At 43.8% G+C, this 23,355-nt stretch overlaps 1 protein-coding gene across 1 annotated transcript in view; it reads left to right on the top strand.

Moving 5' to 3' along the window:
* The window catches only part of ADAMTSL1 (ADAMTS like 1), a 136,979-nt gene that overhangs the window by 89,386 nt on the left and 24,238 nt on the right, over positions 1-23,355 (top strand). Inside the window, exons 12-14 of the mRNA XM_063129227.1 lie at positions 8,337-8,464; positions 14,128-14,256; positions 20,994-21,173. Of these exons, the coding sequence (XP_062985297.1) occupies positions 8,337-8,464; positions 14,128-14,256; positions 20,994-21,173 (437 nt within the window). The remainder of the gene's footprint in view (positions 1-8,336; positions 8,465-14,127; positions 14,257-20,993; positions 21,174-23,355) is intronic.

The raw sequence follows: 23,355 nt of genomic DNA, 5'->3' as shown, positions 1-23,355 counted from the left end.
GGAGCCCTGAATGAACCCTGCTTTAGTCTCTTGTGGAAATTTGTAGAAATTAGGAGATTTGCACAAATCTCCTGTTCAATCACTGCTCACTTTGTGCAAATACAAACGGGAATCAGGTACAAGACAAGGGGCAAGCAGATGTTTGGAGAATCCTAGCAACCTCAAACATTGCTCATTCGCCCAGCCCAGCCCAAAACATTGTATCTGCATAGCACACAGGCACATTGGAGTAAATACTTCTTGTACTTTGGCATACCTCCCAAAAACGTTGGTGAACCACTGTCTTGAATAGCCGGCCGGCCTTAGAGATCCCTCTGGCTGACACTTAGGCAAATCTCTAGCACAGTAGATGGTGCTTGGCTTGATGGTGCCGGACTGGTACCGAGTCTAACTCAGTTCCAAGCAACTTCTTATTAGTGGAGACATGATTTTGAAAAACCAAAGCAACTGCCTGTGGTGTTTTCTTATTGCTGATGATAATGTGATTAGTGTTGTTGCTGGTTCTTGTTATTATTAATTGCATTTGCATGGTGTTTTATGGTTGTACATTTGTTCTTGATTTTTATTGTGTATTCGTGGGATGGGTTTGACCCTAAAAGGCAGGCTACAAACATTTTGAATAAATAAATATTTGAGGGTATATGTAGGGCCTTACATTCTAGCTATGCCGCCATCCATGTGCTGTTTGTGCCCAGGATTGCATGGCTCACGAGGAAGCGGCTTAAGAGCACTGATGTGCTTGGAGACATCTGCATTAGTTGACGTATTTACAAGGCAGCTGTCCAAGAATCTGCTGCCAGTACGAGTTTCCTCTGTGTGTAAGTTATGGGCCTGAGGTTAAACATCCAAGTCCGGTCACTGGGGTCAGCCTAGGAAATGAGAAGGCACACAAGAGTCAAGTCTCGGGGCTAAAATTAATTTTAAATGCCTGTTTCTCTGGAACATCTAGCAAGTTTTTGATTTATCCAAGGTGCAGTTCATTGCTGTGGTTTAGATATACCATTAATTTGCTTGCTGCTTTCTCTTCTCTGTGGTAAAAATCTCTCCAGATGCAATGTAATTTACTAGCATTCGCAGTTTCATTGCTTTTAAACAGCGTTTTCTTTAATTATTTTTTCCTGGCAGATAGAACACTTGAATTTTTTTAGCACTAAAAGAAAACTTTTAAAAAAAATGAAAATGTGTCTCACCCCCCCCACACACACACATGTGAGAACAAGAATGCATTTGTTATGGAAAGCACATGCAGTCTTAATCAAGAATAGGCCTATGGTATATATTTGGTTGGACATAGTCCTGTAAAAATATCTTTCTGGCCTGTAGAAAGTTGCATACACAGATTTGCATTGCCAGTGGTTACATCCTGTTGGAAACTGCGCATAAAGTGATTTTCTTTAACGTTCTGTTCAAAACTACTGTGGGAAGTGTGTGTTTCCTGCCATGCTTTTAAAAGAAATGGAGGTTGCATAAAGTCCACACAAGGATTAAGCTCAGTATCAAACCTGAGAAAAATATATATTGATCCCACAACATAAGCATCCATGCTTTAGGAACATATGTGTACAAGTAAATAGCTTTTTAATCAGTGCTGGTTCTAGGTTTTGGGAGGTCCTTGGGCAAGTGCCCCCCCCCATTCCAATACACCCAACCCTTCTTTCTCACCACTACTGCAACTGCCCATTCATTCCTCTCTGGATTCAGCTTATTCATTGCCCATTCCTTTCTCCTCTCACTGCTTGATCGAGGGCAGGGGAACTGTCAGAACCAGCAAGGAGATGGAACAGCAAGGCCAGGTGGTTTCAGGGATTGGCAGTGGATCTCTACTGGCAAATGGGCCTTAACAGGCACCCAGTGAATCCAACTATTGGTGCTGGCCCCGCTTTTGTTTCTTTATTTAGCCAAACATGATTCCAACTCCTCACTCCCTAGGCCTGTTTGCACCATCAGTGGCCAGCAGCATACCTTAAATAACCCATGGTGGCATGAGGCACCTGCTGGATACCATTGTAAAAGTTCCATCCATGGTGGGCAATCACTCTAGCTTATTGTGTCGTGCAAACCCGGGGAGGGTGGCTTGTTCCCATGGTTAACAAGCAACACTAGAACAGCCCGTGGATTCTGGGTAGCTTGGTAACCATGGAAACAAACCACCCTACCCATCTTCACCCAACACGATGAGCTGAGGAGGCTGCCCACTGTGGTTTGAATATTCACAATGGCAGCTGGCATGCACTGCAAGCCACCGTGGCTGGAATAAGGTACTGATCAGGCCAATCTGGTCTCTGGGTCCCTCCTGCTCCATTTCTGTATTGTTGTGCAGAGTCACTTCTTGGTAGCTGTTCCCTCAAGACTTCCCTCTGTGTCACTGAGGGTTCATCTACACCAAGCAGGATATTCCACTATGAAAGCGGTATATAAAAGGCAGGAGCCACACTACCGCTTTATAGTGGTATTGAAGTGTACTGACAACTGTTGGGGCCCAACAACCCTGTGAGGTAGGTTGGGATGAGAGTCTGTGACTGGCCAAAGTCACCCAGTGGGTTTCCATGGCCGAGTGGGGACTAGAACCCGGATCTCCCGATTCCCAGTCCGACACTTTAGCCACTACACCACACTGGCTCTGAAGGGAGACCAGGGGTCTTGAGGTTGCCCACCAACATGTAACACCTAGACAGTAGACTGAGCAGACCCACAGGTCACCTGGACACAGTTTTGCCCATTGTGGTAAGGTGTGGTGTATATCTATTTAAATGGTAGTAATTATTTCTAAATTGGCGCCTATACATATAAATGAGTTTGTGCAAATTTTATGCCAATCTCTGGGCATGTCTAGACCTGCCGATATCCCAGGGATCGCCCCAGGATCATCCCTGTGCATCCACATGACGCACAGGAGATCCCGGGAGCAGGGAGGGATGATCCCTCCCTTTCCCCAGGATATTGGCATACACTTTAATCCCAACTTTTCCTGTGGTTTTGGGCTCCGTGCCCATTGGTGGTGGGATGGAGGGAGCGAGGTCTCTTTTTTCTTTTAATAAAAAACTCACTTTTTCATAGGAGCGCTCCTGCACTCCTTTTCGATTAAAAACAAACACATGTCCTCTTCCTCCTGGGACTTTGCGCCGCGTGTAGACTGGGGGAGAGGATCTCGCGATCATCGTATCGCAAGATCATCCGCCTCCACCCCCTCGTCTAGCCATGGCCTCTGTCCTCTTTCGTGATGATGCATTTTTCTTCTCCTCTTTTTTTTTCAATGGCTACGTAGCCACCCTACTATCTTGTTCATTGTCTCCTTAAGAAGGAGACAGGATTTCCTGTTGATTCTGATGCGGTTAAGAGGTCTTTCTCAATGTCTAAATTAAGATCATTCTTGTCTTGTGCATTTTGCTGAGCAATCTGAAGCTGACGGTGGAACAAAAATTTCCCTCTATTGCTCCCCCCTTTAAAAAAAAAACCTTCAATGGGTGGCCTTAATCTGGTTTGTTTTAGAGTGTTGCCACCCATGGTGCTATGAGTGAGATCAAATATCCTTAAATTTGTGGTTCATGAGGCAGCAGTTTTCATTCAAGGGAAAAGCAAAAATCTCATCAGCTCATGGTAAGTGACTAGACTTTGACTTTGATTGCATTTGGATGGGCTTCCTCATTCCATTTTTTCATCCTCTTTTGTTTACTCTCCATACCACACCACACCACACCAATTTCTTTTTCTGTCACCATCCTGGCAAAAGGGTTTATGTAAAACAGCTGCTGCAGTTTTCTTGTGAGAAAAGCAAATTTGCTTATAGGCTTTGTCGTTAATTTAACCTAAGAATGAATGAAGGCAGGTTCAAGTATTAGAACAGTGGAAGCCATGATACTAAACATATGTATGTGAACCAGTCAAGGGCCACCCAGAGGCTTCCAGGGACAGAGCAAAATCGACTTAGAAGCCTTGTGGCCCAGGCACATTATGGGCCTGTTCAGACAACACACTAAGCCATGGTTAAGCCGCTAACGCTTTTGCAGCAAATGGTTAGTGATCATGTTTAAACCATGGTTCTGTAGCCACCATGGGTAGGAATGGAACACACAGCAGGCCTAGTCATGGTTTACATGTCATGCTAAGCCATAACGTTTAGCTCAAAATGCTTAACCGTGTCGTCTGAACAGACTTTATACTATGGCAGGATCTACGCTACTGCTTTAAAACAGTTTATAACAATCTTGACAACTGTTGGGGCCCGGGTCACAGTCCATATACTGTTTTCGAACCACTTTCAAAGTGTTATATCCTGCTTCGTGTAGATCTGGCCCAGTATGGTATAATATGGTTATAGCAGGATTGTTATAGTATATTGTTGCTGGAAATATTCATTTCCCTGCAGCTATTGTGAGGACTGCAGCTAAGCTCAGAGGGGACAGGGAAGTCTGGTGGCAGATGACATCAGCATCCCTGCTAATCAAAAAGTGTCGGTACTGCATCCCTGTGAGCCCTGGCCACACGGCACCACTGCCTAACAGCATACTGCTCTGAGCTGTTGAAGGCATTCCCCACGCAAGTGGCTTATGGTATCCCTCCTGTCCCCCACCTGGAGGGCCTGCTCCTTTCTCCTGTCTCTGCAGGCTTGAAAATGGGGCGCTTTTGCTGTATATAGAAGCTTTCTCTGTTTTGCAAATGCCAGATGCTCCCTACAGTTAAAATGGGAGATATTGCTGGAACTGATAATATTTTCTTTAACATGATGGCTTTTTAATATGTGACAAGTGGTTTTCATCTACAATAATGATTTCATCCAGTTAGTACAGGGTGGATGGTTCCCAGCTGTTTGGGATGTAGCCTAGGGCCCTCATGTGAAGTTCCATTTTCCCGCTTGCCCTCTGGAACAATGTTTATAGAAGTGGCCAGGAAAGGTCCAAACATGTTTGGAGATCCAAAATTTGTCCTAGAGGTACAGTCCAATGAGAGAGTCGCATGAAATCCAAAGAGGCTGCGCATAGGTTGCGCCACATACTCGGGCCCAACTTTTCCATTTGAAAAAAAAAAAAGTTCATTATCATCCTTCTTTTTCTGGCTGCTTCCTTTGATGCTATTGCAAAACTTCATTTGGGAAAATTAATGCTGAAATTGTCCCCTGGGATATAAAAAGACGTGTTCACCACTTCTGTGTTCCTTGTGTGGTCTTGGATAAGTCAAGTAGACCCTCTGGATCTTATTTGCCTGCTTGTCCCCTGAACAGGGTCGTTTATCCAAATAATCTGTGAGGTGGAATAAACTGGAGTGCTGTTTACACAGGTTTGCAATTACACAGGATTACATGGGTGACTGACAGAGAAGTCAGATAATCAGGAAATCAGATAACCAAGAATTCAGGGCCACACTAAGAATAACATGTAGTTGCCTGCCTCTGTCTCTCGATGGTTTGTGGGCTCTTTCTTCTCTCTCTCTCTCTCTCTCTCTGAAAAGCAGCTTCAGGCAACAGCAAGTTTGAGCAGAAGAATGGTAGAGGAGGGAGGAAGAGAAGGAGGCTGCTTAACCCTTTCCCTTCCTGCCGTTTCTCCACTCACCGTCTCGCTTTGTCCCTGTTGCTTTCCTAGCCAGAGGGGAAAAGATCTGGGATCTGATGGATGTTCTGAAAGACTTCTTCACTCCTGATGGAATATCCTCAGGAATCACAAAACATGGTCCCATAGAAAGGAAGAAATTTATCAGAAATCTGCTAGTGATGTGCACTCAAAGAGGGGTCAGCAACCCTCTTTTTGCCCCAAGGGCTGCATGTGGCAATGGGTCAGGGGCACACATACACTTGTGCAGGCAAGGAGAACATGTGCACAGCTTTCCCTTTCATATTCACACCTGCCTGCATCTCAGCACACAGGGATTTATTTATTTATTTATTTATTTATTACATGTGAATACCGTCCCATAGCTGAAGCTCTCTGGGCGGATTACAAAAGTTAAAAACAGTGAACGTTAAAAAAGTATACAAAATTTAAAACCATCAAAAGCATAAAAACAACAATATCCATTTAAAAACAACAGCTCTAGGGTCCATTAAAAACAAACAAACTCAGCATATGTTGTTAAATGCTGTTGAATGCCTGGGAGAAGAGAAAAGTCTTGACCTGGCGCCGAAAAGATAACAGTGTTGGCACCAGGCGAGCCTCTTCAGGAAGGTCATTCCATACTTGGGGGGCCACCACTGAAAAGGCCCTCTCCCTTGTTGCCATCCTCCGAACTTCCGGAGTAGGAACTTGGAGGAGGATCTTAGATGTTGAGCGCAGTGTACTGGTAGGTTCATTATGGGAGAGGCATTATGTCAGGTACTGTGGTCCCAAGCCGTGTAAAGCTTTATAGGTTAAGACCAGCACCTTGAATTGGGCTCAGAAACGTATAGGCAGCCAATGCAAGCAGGCCAGAATCGGTGTTATATGTTCAACCATTCTAGTTCCAGTTATCAATCTGGCTGCTGCATTTTGCACAAGCTGCAGCTTCTGCACCATCTTCAAAGGCTGCCCCACGTAGTAGCATTGCAGTAATCTAATTTGAAGGTTACAGGAGCATGGGCAACTGATGGGGAGGTTTAACCTCTCTTTGCTCCGTGCTGACATCACTTAATGTCTTGCTGCCTGTACAGATCAGCCAGGAGGGGGAAGAGTGGAATTTAAATGGGGAAGACTTGAACGCAGGGATGATTCTCCCTATTTGCCTTCTTCCCCATTCAATTTGGGGATGAACATCCCCAACAGCACAACTTGTGTTGGAGAAGATGGCATTTCCGGATGACTCTCCTCATGTACACCTTACCCAGCAAAAACACTGCAGTCGTGTTGGGAAAATCGGCAGTGACATAGCGTTGTTGTTTCTCCAGATTGTGTTCTTGTTCAGCCATTTGCTGGTTTCCTCTATGAGAAGGTCTACAATTATAGACAAGGACCCTGGAAAGAGTTTTCCAAGCAAGCTCTTCTTGCACAATGTGCAACTACATTGTAGCGCTGTTACCTGTCACATAATGAAGACATTTGAACAAGGATTTATCTGATCTGACCATTAGCTTATGATATTCCCCCTTGCCTCAAACTTAGCTGCACAGGTAGACAGCCTTAGCATATGAAGGGCCCAGGGTACGAATGAAGGAAACATATCCTAAGAAAATCATCATCAACATCATAGATCTTTCTTGCTCATGGTGGTTTTTCTAGACGGACTTGATGGGCTTTGCCAGGTCATGCTGTGTTTTACTGATCCAGGAATTTCCTCTCAATAGAGCATGTTTTAAGTATGGCTGCTTTCTGGATGTTGGTGTGGATGTACTTTGGTAAGCCCAGTTTCTGAATGTTTTTTGTATAGTTTTTTTTATGTGATGCCGATGATTGATGTGACTAACAGAATAATTGTGACCTTTTCCTGTTGCCATAGTTCTTTAACTTCCATGGCCAGTGGTGTATATTTTTCTCTCTCTTTTCCTCTTCCTTTTCTACAACATTTTTGTCATTAGGTATTGCTATGTCAATGAGGTAGGTGTGTTTTTCTTTTTTTATAACCATTATATCTGGTCAGTTGCAAGGTATTGCCTTGTCTGCATGAATTGTTCTGTCCCACTATATTTTATGATCTGGTTTCAGGTGAGTGTGTATAGTGTGGTGTAGGTTGTTTGATGAGGTTAAATACACCACACTGACTCCATCAAAGCTTATTTTCTGGTAGAACAAGGGACAGGGGAGTAAGGCATGGATTACCACATTGACCACTTTGATAGGGAGGCGGGAGGGGTGGAGATCCTGCAAAGTCTGAGACAGTAGTCAGCTACTGGAGCTTTGGTATCATTGATTGCCTTGTGAAATATCAGGTGGTTGTGGAGAATATGGCTTTGTACAAGGGTCCTAGATACTGCAATTAGCTAGCTGTATGCAGCTCTAGCTGTGTACAGTACATGTGGAAAATATAGGATTGCTCAAACTGCTCAACTTCCTCTGGTGGGTGGCTACGATGGGAGTGAGGTATGCAGTGAAACTCGTGCAAGTGGACCTGTTTCACCTCTCTGTGGAAGCTGATCCGCACAGTAGTCTGTAGTATCAAGGTAGTACATGAGATGTTAATGTGCATATAGTTTAAATAACAGAAGACTACAAGTACCTTGCATAGTTTGGTATTGCTGGATATTGCTTGTTATTTAATTAAACAGAATCAACCAACCTGGAATGTATGAAGCCCTGTAACATAACTGTCAATCTGTTTATATTTCTTTAAATAAGTGCTACTGCATTGCTAGTATTATTATTTTTCCTCTGTGGCCTTACCCAGAAATGCTGATTGAAGCATACCTTGGCAACTTACGCATTTGTCTGTCGCTGCAGGATATTTCTTCAGCCAGATGACTCCCTGCAAATCCTGGAGCCAGTTGAAGCTGACGTAGGCTTCTATACCTGCAATGCAACAAATGCATTGGGATCTGACTCTGTTTCCATTGCTGTCACATTAGCAGGTAAACATGTTCCCAGCAAACATCACAGATGTCTTCCCTTTTCCCATTCTCCTTTTGCAAGATTAAGCACAAATGGGGACCAGGCAAGAAATCAAGATTTAAAGCCCTACAAATGTTGGAAAGTGTTGACTCAGACTTTGTGGCTTGAGATTATTTTCCCCAGGCTCACCTCATTTGTGAGTGATGTGTGATATCAGATTCTCTGGCCAGATCTACACCAAGCAGGATATAGCACTATGTAAGCAGTATATAAGAGGCAGGAGCCACAAAAGCAGGATATAGCACTATGAAAGCAGCATATGGTATGTGCCATGGGCCCTAACAGTTGTCAATGCATTTCAATACCAATATAAAGCGGCAGTGTGGCTCCTGCCTCTTATATATTTTCATACAGCTTTCACAGTGCTATATCCTGCTTGGTGTAGGTCTGGCCTAAGTTTAAGATCTTTTAATAATCCCTTCGTAGCGCTTCAGTGTTTTGAAGAAGTTGTGTGAGAGAGCCATAAACACCCATGGATGGATTTGGGTGGAATTTTTCCCTGGGCTTAAGACAAGGAGGGTTGCCCAGTCCCAGGGTTTCAGCTTTTTCTTTTAGGACCTCCAGGGCATCAGGTGCCATACCCAGGGAGCAAGCTATTTTCTGATGGCTCCATGCCCATCATATTCCACCTCTGAACCATTAAGTGCAGTCAGGTGCTGCCCACTGACTGCTCAGGCAGTCTCTTGACAGGTACCACTAGGCTACACTCTAACCCCAATAGTCTCCATCACCCATACTTCACTGATATATTGAGAGTGCAGCTCAGGAGACCAGGCAACTCTGAAGACAAGGGGTTTGTGATGTATAGGGGGAGTGGTAGTTGCACGCTGCTGAAGTTTTCTAATTTGGGACTTTTAATCTCACTGCACTTTTGTAGGCTTTACACCCCAAACAAAACCACTTCAGCATCAAAAAGTTGAAGTTGTCACTTCAGAGAGCAGATCCTGCAGGTGTTCTGCTTTCCTGCCTCCTCTGTATTTATTTCTTTGTTAATGAACAGCGGAATAATTTGTTTTGACTTTTCCTTGGTGTGAACATCTCTGAGATTAGCACTGGCTCAACAAGTTGTGCACGCTGCAGGATATTGTTTGCTTGTATATTTATGTTGGGGTTTGCCATGGCTCAAAATCTAAATAAATAATTACTTTACCTGCATTTATATTTGTGTCCTAATTCCCATTTCCACTCATCTTGCATATATTATCCTTATGTCAGTATTCTCTCCTCCCAGTAGCAGGACAATGTTTTAATTTGTTGAAGACTGTCTTGACCTTTTTTTGGGGGGGGGTGTTTTCCTCAGCAAATTATACTTAGATTTAGTGGCTGCTGGAGTTCTATAAATCTTTTTCAGTGTCTCTACCTTGGAATGAATTGTTGAAGACAGGACATCAAATTTGAGCTGAGGCCTAGCTAACAGTGATCTCATTTAAGTCAATAGGATTCCTCATCTGCTTGAATTTAAGCACTCCTTTAAATGATTTGTTGGACTGTGGGTTAAGCACTGAGTCAACATCTTGTAGGGTCAAGCTCTCCCCACCCACCACCAACCCCCATGTTGCAGCCAAGGCATGGCTGACGGGCTTCCAGTTATTGGCAAATGAAAACTCATAACAGATTAGGTTTCTTGTTTATATTTGTCCAGCAATGGTTCAGTTCTATGACAGACTAAATATCCTTTGTTCACTTGGACCGGTCCTAATGAAAACCTGTCTGGGGAAAACAAGGGCACTGTGAGATCGTGCTTGGTTTCAGCTGTTTGGGAGAGAGATGTTTGGCTAGCCAAGAGTTCGAGCAAAATCCAGAGCTACAGAATGAGAACGCAAGAGGAGCTTTGCTAGGGCCAGGATCTCTTCTCGATCATCCCAGAGTGCAGGACACGGAATAATGGGCTCAAGTTACAGGAAGCCAGATTCTGGCTGGACATCAGGAAAAACTTCCTCACTGTTAGAGCAGTACGACAATGGAACCAGTTACCTAGGGAGGTTGTGGGCTCTCCACACTAGAGCCCTTCAAGAGGCAGCTGGACAACCATCTGTCAGGTATGCTTTAGGGTGGATTCCTGCACTGAGCGGGGGGTTGGACTCGATGGCCTTACAGGCCCCTTCCAACTCTACTATTCTATGATTCTAGACTGGACTGGGAATTCTAATGGGCTTTAGCTCAGAGTAGATAATGTGTGCTGCACAAAGAGGTAACACACATGGCTTCAATTCCTGGGGTCTCTAGCTGAAGTGTCTCATGTAAGAAAGACTGGGAAAAGCTCTGCCTAATGACCTGGAGAGCTGCTGTCAATCAGTGTAGGTAATATTTGGCTAGATAGAAAAAGGATCACTCTATATTTATTTGTTTATATAAATACTTATATCATGCCCTTTTGGTGCTCATGCACCCACCACTCAAGGTGGCTAAAAGCAATTAAAACAATTCATAAAATAGAAGAAAATTTCAAAACAACAACATAATAAAAACAGACAGGTAAAACAAAGACATCAAATCGGACATACCCTTCCAAGAAAACAAATGCCTGCCTAAATGGAGGGCCAACCTAGCCTTCAAGGGCAGAGGATTCCACAATTGAAGTGTGGCTACAGAGAAGGCCCAGTCTCTTGTCCCCATCAAACATGCCTTCACTATAGTTGGGACATAGAGCCTCTCCATCAGATCTTAGGACACAGGTAGGCTGGAATTTAGGGCTTTATAGATCATCACCAACACTTTGAATTGTGGTAACCAAAGCAGTCTTTGCAAGACAAATGTAATATGATCCTGTAAGCGAGTGCCCACTAGAATTCTACCAACTGCATTTTGGACCAATTGCTGTTTCCAAAGACACTTTACATGTAGTCCTATGTAGAGCGTATTGCAGTAATCCAATCTAGAGGCATGTGTCACTATGGCCAGTTTTGACCTCCTTCGGAATGGATGCAGTTGGCACACCAGCCTGTGCTAGGCAAAGGCATTCCTGGCTAAGGCCACCACCTGAGCATTCAGGTGCAAAATCAAGTCCAGAATCACCCCCCAAACTGCTCACCTGATTCTTCAAGGGGGCGGGGGGGGGGTTACTACCATATCCAAAATAGATTGAATTCATTTTCTGGAGTCAATCTGTCTCTTGACCAGGAACAGCTCTGTCTTATCTGGATTAAGTCACAATTTATTAGCCTTTATTCAGCCCACTTTTGCTTCCAGACAGATCTTGGGATAGCTCTACTGGATAACTCTGTGCAGATGCAAAGGTGGCTAATAGCAGGTGGGAAGCAGCCATCTTGACTGGGATTGCGAGAATTTTTTTTACCTTGTGCCCCCATCCCCGCCCAGAGATCCCAATCAAGATAGCTGTTTCACCCACTGCTATTAGTGGGTTTGTGTGTGTTCCTAAATATGAAAATATTTCCCACCCCTGCACTAAACTAGGGTTCAGTCACTAAACTTTACTGTTATGACCAAACACGGCCAGTGTTTCCCCCGCCCCGTTAAGCCCACTTTCAGAATATTTACAATGCAAATCAATGCAATAGCTTCCCCTTAAAAAACTAATGCAATAAGGTTAATGTGGAGTGTTGTTGTTGTTGTTTAAAAGGTTTGTTTAAAAAGGTGTTTTTTTTTTTTTTTTTTAAAAGATCTATTATGGATCTGTCCTATCAACAATGGAGAATTGCGCCAAAAATGATGTAATACAGAGTTTTAAACTTCGCTGTTTTGTTGCATAGCATAGCAATCCAGTCCCTAAAAAGCCTTTATATGATTTCTGATGAGCAAATTCCAAAAGCTTGTAACTATGGAATACAATTTGGGGTGGGGGAAGCCTCTTCATTCAATGCACCATTTTCATCCAAGCCAACTTATGGAGACGTATCAATCACTGTCTACAACAAATACACCCCAAATATATGGGCATGTGGGTTTTCAGTAACCAGCAATCATTTTTCTAATGAAATTATCCATGGCTTGATTTCATTTTCTCATGCAAACCAATTACCAAATGCACTCCTGTGTCAGTTTTCTAGAGGCAAAGCTACTTTTGAGGAAGTTCTGAATAGCCTCATCTGTCAAACAGGAGTTGGAGGGGCCCGATCACACAGCAGCTTGGAATATGGACACCAAGTTCCATGGATGTGATAATATGCAATTAAAAGCATATGGGGGTGGGGGTGGCTGGGGGAGTGAAGCCCTGATGTTTTATTTGCAGGAAGTGGGTAAGCTTCGATCAGTCTAAATGAAACACACAGCCTCTTTGATTAATTTAGCAGATGAGGACTCAGAGAGAATATATGGTTCAATTTCTGGACTTGTTTGCTACTTTTTATAGGCTGAGCAGCTGACAGGTACTTAATCTAATGAGAAGATCATGAGAAAACCCGCCAGGGAAATTAAAAGGGCCAATTGCCATTTGAGGTCTCTCTTTCCCCCTGCGTGATTTAGGAGCGCCCAGTAAAACAGCAGAACTTTGTGAACTTTTCATGACTGAATGGAACATGTTTGTGGCTGGATAACTTCTTTTATGTTGACCTTTAAGGGGTGCAGCCCACAAAAGCACCACTGAAGTCATCACAAGCTGTTGAGCAGTAGTACTTGGTGGTTTACTTCCAGAACATGTGGACTAATACGGTGCCAATTCCACATGAATACATTTTAGCTGTCAGGACAGTTTATGGATACTAATTAGCAGCAATTGGATTCAGGGATGTGGAAGGGGGACAGGAACAAAACCAGATTTTTACACTTTTAGTTGATGCCGCCAACTAAAGCACCCATAATTCTTCATCCTTCTCCTCCCTCTTCACTTCTGCCCATGCTTTCCAAGCCGTTCCTTTTCCTCTTCCTGCCACTATAGATTTGTAGCTGGATTAATGCATAGGTATTATAGGCTCCTGTCTTGGGCTTGAGCCCGTGGAATCACACGACAACATCCATTTTGTCATCGACCAGCACAATCCCTCTTGTGGGAGGTATGCATGAAGTCAGCCACCCAGCCAGCATTCAGAACCTATCTCAGATTAATACTTTCAGGAATGGGTTGGCCCCAGTACAAGAAGATAACATAAGCTAGATGAAGTCCCCCTGGGGGGCATGTGTCTCTGTTTTTGTTCCCCACAAAAACAGAGCACAGCATGGAACATTTCTATGGTTCATCAAACTTTGCAGCTTTCCTATTTTAGGATGACCCTTCAAGGCAGGAGCCTGCTTCCCCAGCTTCTAGGCCCCCACAAAGGAAACTCCAAAGTTCAACCACAGCTGGGTTCACAAGAGCTCAAGAAGAAACACAAGGAGAGTTTAACTTAACCTTCTAGGAAAGATTGTGAGTGCACACTCAGGACACCAGGATTCTTACTGTAATCAGCAAATATCAACTTCAGTTACATTCTTATCTGGATGAAGGACATAAAAAGAAGTTGTCCAGATTAACAAAACAAAGGTTGCTCATAAGATGCAAACATTTATTGGGGAGTAGGAAGAATAGGAAGCAGGGTCCCAATCAAGGTCTGTTAGTTACAAATCACAAGATGGAGTACAGATTGTGCCACTTCCTTGGAATCTTTTCAGTGATGGATTTAGGAAAAAACTTGGAGGAGTAACCAAGCTCATATTGTGTTTTATAATCCATGGTATCTTGTGCTTGCAGGGAAACCATTGATAAAGACATCAAGAGCCACCATAATCAACAAGGACTTGCCTACCATCACTGTTGATATTGGAAGTGTAGTGAAAACAATTCCAGGAGCAAATGTGACCATTAGCTGCCAGGTTGCAGGTGAGAGATATCATTAACCTTGTGTCTCAAGTTGTATGTTTAGATTACATTACTTCCATCTACAGTTGCCCCAGTGTGAACAGTACTACTTGATTGGTCAATATCGCTCTAAATGTGGTCAATGGCAGAACATGTTTTGCATGTAAAAGGCTCCAAATTCAATCCCAGGCACCTCCAGCTAAAGAAGATTGCCCTCTGCCTGGGACCTTGGAGACCAGACAGTCTGACAGGGGGTCCTTCCAGGTGAGGTTTTTAATGTGCAAATAAGCACAAACAGAACATCCAGTTAATATACAAATGGGCACATATATCACATTCACAAAACCAAAATTGTAAAACATATACAAACATATATTGTGCTACTTATAACCATATGACTATTTAGCATGAACACATGTAGAACAAAACACTGGGGATTATTTGTTTCAAGTTCATTTGACAACAGTTTCTTCTTCCTTGGGAGAAAGTTCTTTTCTGGTTGCAGAGCTATTTTGTGCCTTGCCTGGCAGATCCTTCCCTCTAAAGAGTTTTGCTTTTGGCCTCCTTTCCTGTGTTTTCCCTCCTATTGTTTTTTTGCCTCCTTGTTAAACCTTTATTTACAAAAACTTTAAGAGAGCGTTTTGTGTTTTCTAAAGCAGCCCCTGCTTTCAGCTCTCTGCATCAACACTCAGCAACCTCTGTTGTCTCCTGGAAAGTGTTGTCCAACCCTCCCATTGCATGTAGCTATTTAATTAGAGGATTCCCCTATGCCATTTGCGTTTCTTCTTTTTAATGGTTTTGGAGCCACTGTACTTAGTGTTTGAAGGAGAGGGATGCTGTGATTTGCTTTTAAAAAAAACAAGGCTAAGTACAAATGAGAGAGATTCTTCTCTGGACGCATTCGGATGTCATGATAGCCCACGGCAGGTTAATAAGCTACTCACGGTAGCTTTTTTTTAAAAAAAATAGCCCATGATCCCCTGTCACACGAGCAAGCTAATAAGCTACTGTGTGTAATTTGACTCACACCACCACCACCCACTCTTTGTCCTGCCCGAGCAGTGCTGCTCTTTCACCTCTGAAGCGCTGGAAGTTTGCAGAATCGTGACAAAACTTCATGTACAGCCTCCCCCAGTCAGGAGGCACCTGATCCACCATCAAACCCCTGTGCATTTACACTAAAGGAGCAAAAATCCCAAGTATACCAAACAGGGAGAAGTGGCTTCCCTCAATCCGCCATCAAACCCCTGAACATTCACTCCAGGAAAGCGAAAATCCCAAGTGCACCAAAAAGAGGGAAATGGCTGGAAAACTTTGTGGGTTTGCAGGATCAAGACCAAACTTCACACACAGCCTCTCCTAGTCAAGAGTCACCTGATCCACCGTTAAACCCCTGCGCATCTAACCAGAGGAGCAAAAATCCCGAATGCACCAAAAAGGGGGAGGTGGCCAGAAAACCTTGGGGGGTTGCAGGATCAGGACAAAACTATACATGTGTGACCTCTTCTACTCAGGAGGCTCCCGATGCACCCCTCTTGACAGCTTCATATGTTCATACTATTATAAAACTACAATCACTTATGCTAATTAACACTGAAATGTAACCCCAAGAAATTCTAGTAGTATCATAGCAGCCAACGCTACACATATAAAATCTTTGTACTCGGGGCTGTCTGTATGACTTAAAAGCCCCTGCGGCCATCTTGCAGCCACCATGGGGCTTTCCCACGAAGCTGTGGATTTTAAAACTTGGGGACTTACCCTGCCCTTTTACACTGGTGCGAGGTGAACATGGCCCTTCCATCACCTGACCTTGCTCCAGCACTGAGGCGAGGTGTTCCCAAGAGGAAGTCGACCCCTGATAGGTCGCTAGAAGCCTAGGCAGAAGGTATTTTCACCAGAGTTGTGGGTATTTTCATCATTCCCTGCTCTTTCCCCTTCCTCTTTTCTTTTCAGTTGTGGGCAAGTGCAGCTTTCCTGTTTTTTTGTATTTTGATGGGGTTTGCCCTTTCAGGTTGTCCTGTGTTTTCTTTTAAAAAGAAAGCATTGCTTCTATACTTCTTCAAACTGCAGGATTCACCGGAGCACACTGGTACCGCTCTCTATTTTCAGTGCCCCCCTTTGGCTTCAGAGAATGGTGTGCAGTCAGAGCTCATTGCTGAGTATGGATGGCAAAGAACCATGTGCTCTGTGGTGATGTAGCCAGCAGAAGGGAATTCTTGGCTACGCTTGCGGTATTTGCTCACTGGAACACAGCCAGGGGATGTACTTTAATTGGATAACAAATGGCAAGTGTGTACAACATCCCTTCCCGTTCATGAGTAAAAGAGAATAATTGGCAAGTCAATGAGTGGAAGAAAATGATGAGGATACTTGGTTATCTTTTGAAAGATTGTGTGCATGAGTTGTACTCAGTGGCAGCCTCACAATGCTCCTGGCCAACCATATTTTTTGTGGGGCCTTTTGGATTAAAGAGGAGAAAGATGATTAAGTGTAAGGCTGCACATGCAGTCTGTTCCTTGAAAACAAATTTGTCCTTAATTACTGTAATAAAATGGAGTGGCTGGCTGAGGACAAATATGGACTTGAAAGAGCCTGTGGGGAAGTTCAGATAAGCTGCACCCAATACAGAAAGGAAGAGGTCAGGACAGGATGAGCTGCACTACTGCTTTATAACGGTTTATAACTGTATTGATAACTGTTGGGGCTCAGGACACATTCCATACACTGTTGAGGGGTCTCCTTTGGATATGAGGTTGACTTATTTAGAGCTTCTCTACATGAGAGATTTATTTCACACTCATGATTGGTCACTCATGGAAGTTTGTGCGTCCTTTACATTATATCATCAACCTCCAGGACATCTCCCACGCTTTCCCCCTTTTATCCTGCTTTCACAAAGATTGGAGATAAAATGTAATAATAGTTAATGGCAGCATATCTGTAGCATGTAATACTGGTGTTGCACTATAATTCAACCACTAGGTGATGATGTTTCATTGAACATATAGAGCATTGCCGAGAAAGAAATTTTCAATTCCAAATCACGTGTTTGCCACCTAAAGGAGCCCATCGTAAACCTGGAAAGACTCCAGAAGAAGAAAGCCAAGTAAGGATGCAGGAGTTTTCCTTAATGTAGAGAAGCTCTACATCAGTGGTGTAGTGGTAAATGCAGGAGCTTATCATGACATCTCTGATGCTTCACCCACAAGGAGAATCTATAGTCACTCCTCTAGCGTCTCTGTGTGAGACAGGGTGGGTGTAAAGTAGCACAACAGCAATGCAGCAAGGAGGTGCTGGATCCACTATGGATGCAGTCAGTCTTAAGTTAAAATATATAAGGAAAATAAACTAACAACAGAGAAACTTCAAAATATATTTAGAGTTCAACATTTCAGCTTCTGCCTCATCATTAGCTGTGCCCAGCCATACCTACCTTTAATGCCAGCCCTGCATATGAGTCAGTTCTACTTCTGAAATTAGGTAGGTCTGGCCCAGGCCTCTGCCTCAGATGTGAGCCTAATGGAGAAACCCATGTAAATTGCCTTGATCTCTTTAGAGGAAGAGCCAGCTAAGTCTAATAAAGAGCAGTAGGGTAGAAGAATGGCTGGGAAATAATATTTTGCTACTTGAGGGATTATATAGCCTACTAAAGGACAGCTGTTCAATATAAAAGAAAATTACTTCTACAGGTGCCTTTGTGAATCAAAGCTTCGGCCAGAAGTCCAGTAGGCTTGAGTGGAACTGTACCCTCCCTCCATCTGGGGATGTGGCCCTGAAACATCATTTTTATCTAATCTACCTTTCAATATAGAAGGGAAATCTCAGTGCAACATCCCACTATGGGGATTGCCAAGGCTTCTTTCAGCCGTTCACTTCCTTTCCCCCCACCCCCTCTCTCATGCTTTCTCCCTTTTATATCCTTATTTCCATCAGCGCTACAGGTGACAAAATGCATGACAAAACACAGGTCGAAGATTCATGAAATGTTCTTACTCCCCCTACTGCTGATGCCGCAGAACAGCGGCTTTGTCCATATTTGCACCTGTGTCTTTAAATTGCACTTTTTGAAGTTCTTGCCAGCTCGCTGTGATCTCTGTTTCATTACCCATTACTTTGGAATAAAGTTCACATGAGAAGGATACCGGAAAGCCTAGTGGCTGCTTGCTGCCATGTACTCTCTCTCTTTCCCCTCCTTCTTCTCTTTCCCGTGCAATTTGCTTCATGCAGGTGGAACATTTGGCTTTGATTATTTTCTGTTTACCTTGAGTTGGGCTGGGGCAGGCGGAGGGTGGGGGGAGAATAAGTCTTTTGTACAGGTGATCAAAGTTATAAAAGTACTGAAATCTTTGGGTATACCATGTTCTGTATCAAATGCAGCTGCACATTGCAGCAGCAACACTTTGGTTCAAAACCTTGAAGCCCTTAGTTTTATCCAAATAAAATTCCCCTTTGTTGTTTGTGGAACCTTGATCAGAGTCAGGATTTTTGGATTTTGTTTCACGTGAGCTGGCAGCAGTCAGGTGCCAGGAAGAGCCATGAACGAAATGTGGTGGTGATGTGATTTTTATTCATCACCTGAAAATTATACCGTTGTTGGGCTCAAGATGAGAAGTGTCTATTACAGAATAGGATGTGCCTGAACTAGTGTAGCATTGGACTGAAGCACTGGATAATTGTCCATTCCTGCCTGAGCTCTGAGCTCTGTCTGGGTTTGAAGATGACGTAAATTTCCACTTGATTCTGCCCCACCAGTAAAGTATCACACAAAAAGATTATTATTCCTTCTAACACTGAATTAAGTCTGGCAGTACCAATGGCCTTTGTACACAATACAGCTCCACTGAGACATTCCCCTGCATATTCTGGTGAACCTCAAGATTTGCAGAAGTTTTTTTTAAAAAACAAAAACAAAAAAACAAGAAGTGTCAACAACAACAACAACAACACACCAGAAAACTAGAACGCAAAGACCATGCTACAGAACTTGTATATGTATGTGATCGTACAAGTGAAGGCAGAAGGAGCAGGGAGCAAAAAGTGAGCAAGAGTTAGGAGGAGGCGGAGGAGGGATTGTGAAAGTAGGAAGCAGTGTGACTGATGGGAGAAACACTCACGGGAACACAGTGTGGCAATTATTTTTACAGGTTCCAGTAAAGTACACAATCTCCCTCCAGTAACAGCAAGGAAGAGCTCAGCCTGAGCCTTTCCATCTTCAAGAGGACTGGCATCTATTGGGAGATTGCTCGTCCCCTTTCCAGAAAGAACTAGGGTGGCCACTTACGCATTGTCAAAAAAGAGGAAATGCACCACCCCCCAGAAAGAGGGCAAAAGAGGACACAGATTTGCATAAACTTTGCATATGTTTTTAACTTTTGTAAAACGCCCAGAGACCTTCGGCTATGGGGCAGTATATAAATGTAATAAAATAAATAAATAAATAAATATGCTAATGTTTACATCTAGATGAAAATGTACAAATAGCTGCTATCATTTCGCTGGAAATGCAATCCATCTCACTATAGCGGGGAACACTGTGACCCTGATATCTAGTGCTAAATGTTGATGGGTAACTTCGAGGGCCCTCCCTCCTCTCCCATCTGACAGTTCTTTATTTTTAAACCGGACCTGGACAAAACAGCCCTTGAAATAGAGGGTGGTTGCCTGTAAAGTAGGACACATGGCCACTCTAGAAAGAACTCTGCCACTATTGCACTTGTCCTGTGGCTACAGATGTGAAGGGAAGGACAGCCTGGCAACAGTCAAAAGTCAAGAGAGTGAGGAGCTATCAGAAGGGTATGCCACCTTCTCCCTCCATGAGGGAATAGGCCTCAAAACTGCCAGCTGCTTGCTTCTTCACTGTGAAGGAGCTCTGGTGATTTGAGGGAAGGGAGCCGACACACATGAACTATTTCGGGAAATTCCATTTTGTGTTCTCCCTACTTTGTGGGGGGAGGGGGTGAATGTAAAATTTTAAATATTTGTATAAGCCATTCAGAGCTTTAGGGATGGAGAAAGTTATTAATCAAATAAGGGCGAAATCCTGTGTGTGTTTAGATGGAAAAATGTCCCACAACTCCCAGCATTCCCCAGCTGGCTACGGAAAGCCAGGAGTTATAGGACATTTTTCCATCTAAACATGCATAGGATTGCACTTTAAATAACTTTTATATTCCAGATGCTTCCTGAATATTGAAGGACATATCAATATATTTACTTTCCATGGGCTGAAAACAAGTTAACGAAGTCTTTCTCTGAGCCTGCAAAAGAAAACAAAAGAGATAGGGTTGGGCTTGGGTGAAATGTATCTGTGGGCTCATCTACACCAAGCAGGATATTCCACTATGAAAGTGGTATATAAAAGGCAGGAGCCACACTACTGCTTTATATAACGGTATTGAAGATCTTGCATTGCAGGATTTACACTAATGCTTTATGGTGGTACTGAAGCGCACTGACAACTGTTGGGGCCCATGACACATCTACACCAAGCAGGATGTAACGCTATGAAAGTGGTATGAAAGCACTATAGTATGTGTCAGTGGGCCCCAACAGTTATCAGTGCACTTCAATACCACTATAAAGCAGTGGTGTAGCTCCTGCCTTTTATATACAGCTTTCATAGTGGAATATCGTGCTTGGTGTAGATGAGCCTTGTAACTTCAGTTCTTCACAACACCTTTGCAGAGTGTACACCACACAAATTCTTTCTCACACACACACTCTCTCAGACTTTATTTTAATGTATTCTCTTACAGGTGTGCCTGAAGCAAAACTCACCTGGTTCAGGAATAAAACCAAGCTGCCCTCTGGACATCACCTGCATGATGGTTCACTGCTGATTGCAAATGTCTCTCTCTCAGACCAAGGCATGTACTCCTGCAGGGCAGCCAACATCCGTGGAGAGATGACTGAAAGCTCACAGCTGCTGGTCCTTAGTAAGCTAAAAATAAATCAAATTCCACCATCTTTTAAAATGCAAATAATCTATATATAAAAAATGCTTAGGTATGTTTCCGTAAAGACTTCAGCTGATACAGGTTGCTAAGCAACAGTAATAAAGTGTAACGTCAGCTGATACAGGTTGCTAAGCCCCTTGCCCAACTCCTCCAGGCTTTCCAAGGTAATCCTACCCCCCTTTCTGCCTCTTCGCTCCCCCGCCCCCACAAAGGGGGCAGCGCCACAGTCTGGAGCATGAGCGAGGCACGTCCGGGGCCCTTGGTGGCCAGATGGGAGGCCGCTCACCTGCTGCGAGCCGAGGCCCCGGCCTAATCTCATGCGAACTGGGCGGGCGGCCCAAGGCTGACAGGAACCCCGGGGAGAGGGTCCGGATCATGACTGAGGCATGGCCAAGGCCCTTGGTGGCCAAGTGGGGGGCTGCTCGCATGCTGCGAGCCCAGGCCCCGGCCTAATCTCATGCGAGCTAGGCGGGCAGCTCAAGGCTGACAGGAACCCTGGGGAGAGGGGGACACCTGCTCCCCCTCCCCCCGACCTCCCTGCCCCCCAGGTCTGCCAGACGGCACTGTATCGGTGGCCTCCAAGCAGCCCGCAGCCCTGCAATGATATTTAATTAATAAACTTTAAGATATGCTACAACGGCGTATGTTAGGGTTATTATATTATAACCCTAACCCTAACCCTAGTTATTACATATTGTTTTTTTTTATTTTTCACAATGTTTCACTTATGATTAAACATGTACTCCAAAGAGACTTTTGGGTGCTTCCAAATGGAGGGTTCCTTAGCACTATCAATCCAAAACTTGCGTAACTGCTCTGCCTTTTCCTTCTTAACGGATTTTCCATGGTAAGAAAAATGACAGATGTAGAGGGAAAATACGGGATAGTTAGGAGTGGGAGGTGCCACTTTCTAGACTCCCCCCCCCCCATAAAATTCTGTGAATGAGGCAGGGCAATAGCATAATAAAAAAGCCTCATCTGGAAGCGCGCATAGCTGTATGGCCAAAGGATATAGAAGGTAGAGGTTCAAGGCCAAACTAGATCAAAGAGTGGACCTTTTAACTTTGATGAAGATCTCTCTCCCACCCACCACCTATTGAAATCTCTAAGATCTGAAATAGCCCTCCTCTGGCTTCAGTCTTTAGAGAGTGTCATTCATAGTTGAGAACAAATACATCAGTTTTCCACACTGGCTGAAGACAGAACTAGGCCCTGCTCCGGAACAAGCTTTCTCAAATGAAAGCAATATCCTTCTGTTCTCTGTCACAGTCTTATTGGAGAAGCAAGTCCTGTGGTAAATCACCAAGTGACACGGACCAATTTCACACCTCACTGACAGATGCATAAACCTAACTTGCCTCTATTTTTTCTTTTTTGTAAAAAAAAAAAAACACAAAACAGGGACTCGGTTCATGGAAGGGTGAAGTTTACTTTGTCTTGGGTTTCATGATAGCAGGCAGTTTGAGCTTAGCTGGGTGATTTGGAAAGACATTGTCAGGCCCAAAGCATGGGTGGAAATGTGTTGCTAGAGCTGATTTATGGTGCTTGCTGATGGATTTTCCTTCCTAATAACACGTTTGTGCCATTTTTACTCCCTGCTGCTTGAGAGATGAAAGACAGGGCTGGATTGAGCAAATGCTACTGTAGATTTGCTAATGAAGTGTGCACGTTCTGGAGGGCCTGTGCGTATTATTGCTTCCCAAATCATATGAAAGTACCCAGGGTGGACCTCATTTTTCAGGGCTTGGTGCTTTGCTTGTTTTTAATCTCTACTGGCTCAAGGTTCGATGGCAAAGCATGCAGGCTCGCCTCAGGAATTCCCCTTCAGCCTGCCTCTCTCTCTCTCTCTCTCTCTCTCATATGCCTTGTTTTAAAAATATACAGTTCTCAGAATCCATTGTTCACACGAGGGCCTGATTCACACACTCGTGCATCTACGAATTATTGTACACTTGATGGCTGACAGCTGGATGTGAGAACTGAAACAAGCATTCTGACTTATGCTAGCCAGTATGAGATGGCTGACTAGCCCATTTAATCATCATTTGATACAGAAGTCATCAACTGAGGTGGAAATCATTATGTTGTGTGGAGGCATGTGTGAACAAACCTGATGTCAAATTAGGCAGGAGGAGGGAAGACAATTTTTCGAAAGTTCTCT

The sequence above is a fragment of the Elgaria multicarinata genome, chromosome 6 (assembly GCF_023053635.1).
Source record: "Elgaria multicarinata webbii isolate HBS135686 ecotype San Diego chromosome 6, rElgMul1.1.pri, whole genome shotgun sequence".
In the NCBI taxonomy this organism is placed as follows: Eukaryota; Metazoa; Chordata; class Lepidosauria; order Squamata; family Anguidae; genus Elgaria; species Elgaria multicarinata.
This window is presented reverse-complemented; position numbering and strand designations above follow the sequence as displayed.